This window comes from Oryzias melastigma, linkage group LG5 (assembly GCF_002922805.2).
Source record: "Oryzias melastigma strain HK-1 linkage group LG5, ASM292280v2, whole genome shotgun sequence".
Classification (NCBI taxonomy): Eukaryota; Metazoa; Chordata; class Actinopteri; order Beloniformes; family Adrianichthyidae; genus Oryzias; species Oryzias melastigma.
In genome coordinates this window covers 29,650,685-29,653,564 of record NC_050516.1, presented here as the reverse complement: position 1 = coordinate 29,653,564, position 2,880 = coordinate 29,650,685, and the positions used below count along the sequence as shown (strand labels likewise).

Sequence of the window (2,880 nt, the reverse complement as noted above, 5' to 3'; positions counted from 1 at the left end):
TTCTTCAACTACGTGCTAGCTGTTTTGACTTAACTAATGTTTTTTTTGTTTAGTTTTTCAGGCTAATTTGGCATTTAGCTAACATTTTAGCTTTCAGCTGTTTCCTTTCGTGATTTCAGCTATCAGCCTCACCGTTTTTAGCTATCAATTTCAGCATTTTCAGCTATTAGCACTAGAATCTTCATTGGTCAAATTCAGTTTACAGCACATAATTATGTCAAAAGTTACGGTTTTAAAGTTTTAAAACTTTCGTTTTAGAGTGTTCAATAAATATTTATCCTGTTCGGCCCGCGACCTAAGGTGTGTTTTGGATTTTGGCGCCTTGTGCGATCGAGTTTGACACCCCTATGTTAAAAGGTTTAATCGTAACATTTATATCACTGTTTACCTCACAGGTATTCAATCATGCTGACATGTTGGGACCCTGTTCCTGAGTGCAGACCCTCCTTCCACAGCCTGGTGACGGAAGTTGACGACATCCTTTCCTGTCTTGAAGGGGAACACTATATCAATCTAAAGGTGAACTATGTGAACTTAGACCAGCCGAGGCCTTACCCCCCCATGTCGGAGTCTGCCGATGAAGCTGAGGGATCAGACTTGGACTAACACTAAGTGGACCTATAAAAGGCGGACTTTAGTCTTAATATTGGTGAGCATACAGTCGATTGGCTGAAGGGATTCCATCCACTCATCTGTCTGTTCGGGGATGCTGGAGCCTATCCCAGCTTCTGTGGGGAAAAGCCTGGACTGTTTGCAGATCAAAAACAAGGATACAAGATTAATAACCACAAACTTAAAAAGGACAATTTAGACTGTGGGAGGAAACCATGAGGAGAAGACACAGAAAGGACCCAGCTGGGATTCGAACCAGCATCTTCTCACTGTCAGAACGAACCAACCGTCCAGCCCCGACAGCTCTCCTTCATCAGACTACTTTTACACCAGTGGGCCTATTACATTCCTTTTTGGGGCCTTTGAAAGCAGGTGTTTGTTTTAAAATGTTGATTTTTCCGCTCATCCTCTAAACTGGATCCTTCTCTCAAGATAAGTTTTAAAAACACTTATTTTGACTTTTTTATATTAATTATCGGGCATATCTGTTTATAAAAGTAGGAAAATGTCAAGTTTTACCAGATATTATTCACAAGCTTATGAGAAAACTCTGAGGACCCAGCATTCTAGTAGTATTTAAACGCATCACTTACTGCTGAATCTCTGAGACGTGAAAAGAGTCTAACCACACATTTGTGTGTAACTGAGGTTTTGTGTGTGCGTAACAAGCAGTTGTGCGTAATTTATAAAGATCTGTGTGTGTGATTAGTTTCAAACTGTTGTAATTTAAATGTGTTCATCTGTAAATTGTATTATTTTTTTTTATTTCACAATTTTTTTACTTATTCACTTAACATTATCAATCAAGAATTTCGCACGCACAAATCCTAAGTTACGCACAAATCAGGAAATACACATTCATGAATTGGGTTTATACTTATTTCTCTCCATACATTTCTATCAATCTTCAAACACAAATGTGACAAAATGAATGTAACGTGTTCCTGCTCTGACATTTGTGAAATAAAATGAAAATTTTGCTGCACTTATAATTGTCCTGAAACACTGAATCACCAATATCTTCTTTTTATACTTCTTCCTGTCATGCAACGAAAAGATTCACAGTCATTCACAGAACGATGAGGAGTGAGCAAATGTTCATCCTCTGAATTATTCACAGCTCTCCGTGCTGTTTCCACATACGTTTAATGTACGCCGTTGTCACTAGAGGGCAGGCAAAGGCTTCCTTCAGTGGAGAACTCAAATCTGTACTGCAGTGTTGCTCTGCAGTACATCAGGCACAGCAGAAACCAGCAGACAAAGGTGCTGCACGAACGCCACGCCACTGCATTTCAGACTCCACCCCAATGCTGAGCTCGCTCTGGAAGATGAAACCAACTTTTTCTGTTCAGCTGAGGATTGGTCACTTTTGATTGTAGCTTTGCTTTATCACTTCAAGGTCATTATTTCAATTATTGTGTGAATTCTTAGTAAGTGTTCACACTATAGTGATTCTCCTGCTCCTTTATGTACGTTTTTCAAAATGTTCAGCTTGTTCAGATCATTACTGCTCGTGTTTTTGGTTTTTATAAACTTTATAGTTTTTGAAATATTGAGCAAAATATAGGAAATGAATGAAGAAGTCTTAAAATGTCAACATTTTAAGTAGATTAGCAACAAGCTTTTAAATGTACTCATGGACAATTTATTTTTTATTTTTTATAGTAATTAAAAAAATAGTTTTGGCTAATTTGTTATCTACTAGGGTTTTTAGGCTAATTTAAAGTTTAGTTTCTATTTTAGCAACATGCTAAAGTTTTTGACTAATTTAGTTTACTAAGGAATTTTTGGCTATTTTTGGAGTTTAGCTAGTAATTAGGCAATGTATTAGCTTTTTTGGCTGAGGTTTTTTATGCTAATTTAGAATTTAACTAATATTTTAGCAACATGCTAACGTTTTTGGCTAATTTGTTATCTGCTGAGGTTTTCATTGGGTAATTTAGAGTTTAGCTTCTATTTTAGCAACATGCTAACGTTTTTGGCTAATTTGTTATCTACTGAGGTTTTCATTGGGTAATTTAGAGTTTAGCTTCTATTTTAGCAACATGCTAACGTTTTTGACAAATTTAGTTTACCGAGGAACTTCAGGCTATTTTGGAATTTAGCTAGTATTTAAGCAATGTGCTAACTTTTTTGGCTAATTTGTTAGTTATTGAGTTTTTCATAAACTAATTTAGACTTTAATAAATATTTAAGCAACATGCTAATGTTTTTGGCTAATTTGTGATACTGGGGTTTTTTTGGATAGTTTAGAGTTTAGCTTCTATT

The 2,880-nt window shown here is 36.1% G+C and overlaps 1 protein-coding gene across 2 annotated transcripts in view; it reads left to right on the top strand.

Moving 5' to 3' along the window:
• The window catches only part of LOC112145561 (macrophage-stimulating protein receptor), a 26,507-nt gene extending 24,906 nt beyond the window's left edge, over positions 1-1,601 (top strand). For both annotated transcript variants that reach the window (XM_036212047.1, XM_024270868.2), the window contains one exon: positions 396-1,601. In XM_036212047.1, the coding sequence (XP_036067940.1) occupies positions 396-606 (211 nt within the window). In that variant the 3' untranslated portion in view covers positions 607-1,601. The remainder of the gene's footprint in view (positions 1-395) is intronic.
• Positions 1,602-2,880: the final 1,279 nt, after the last annotated feature.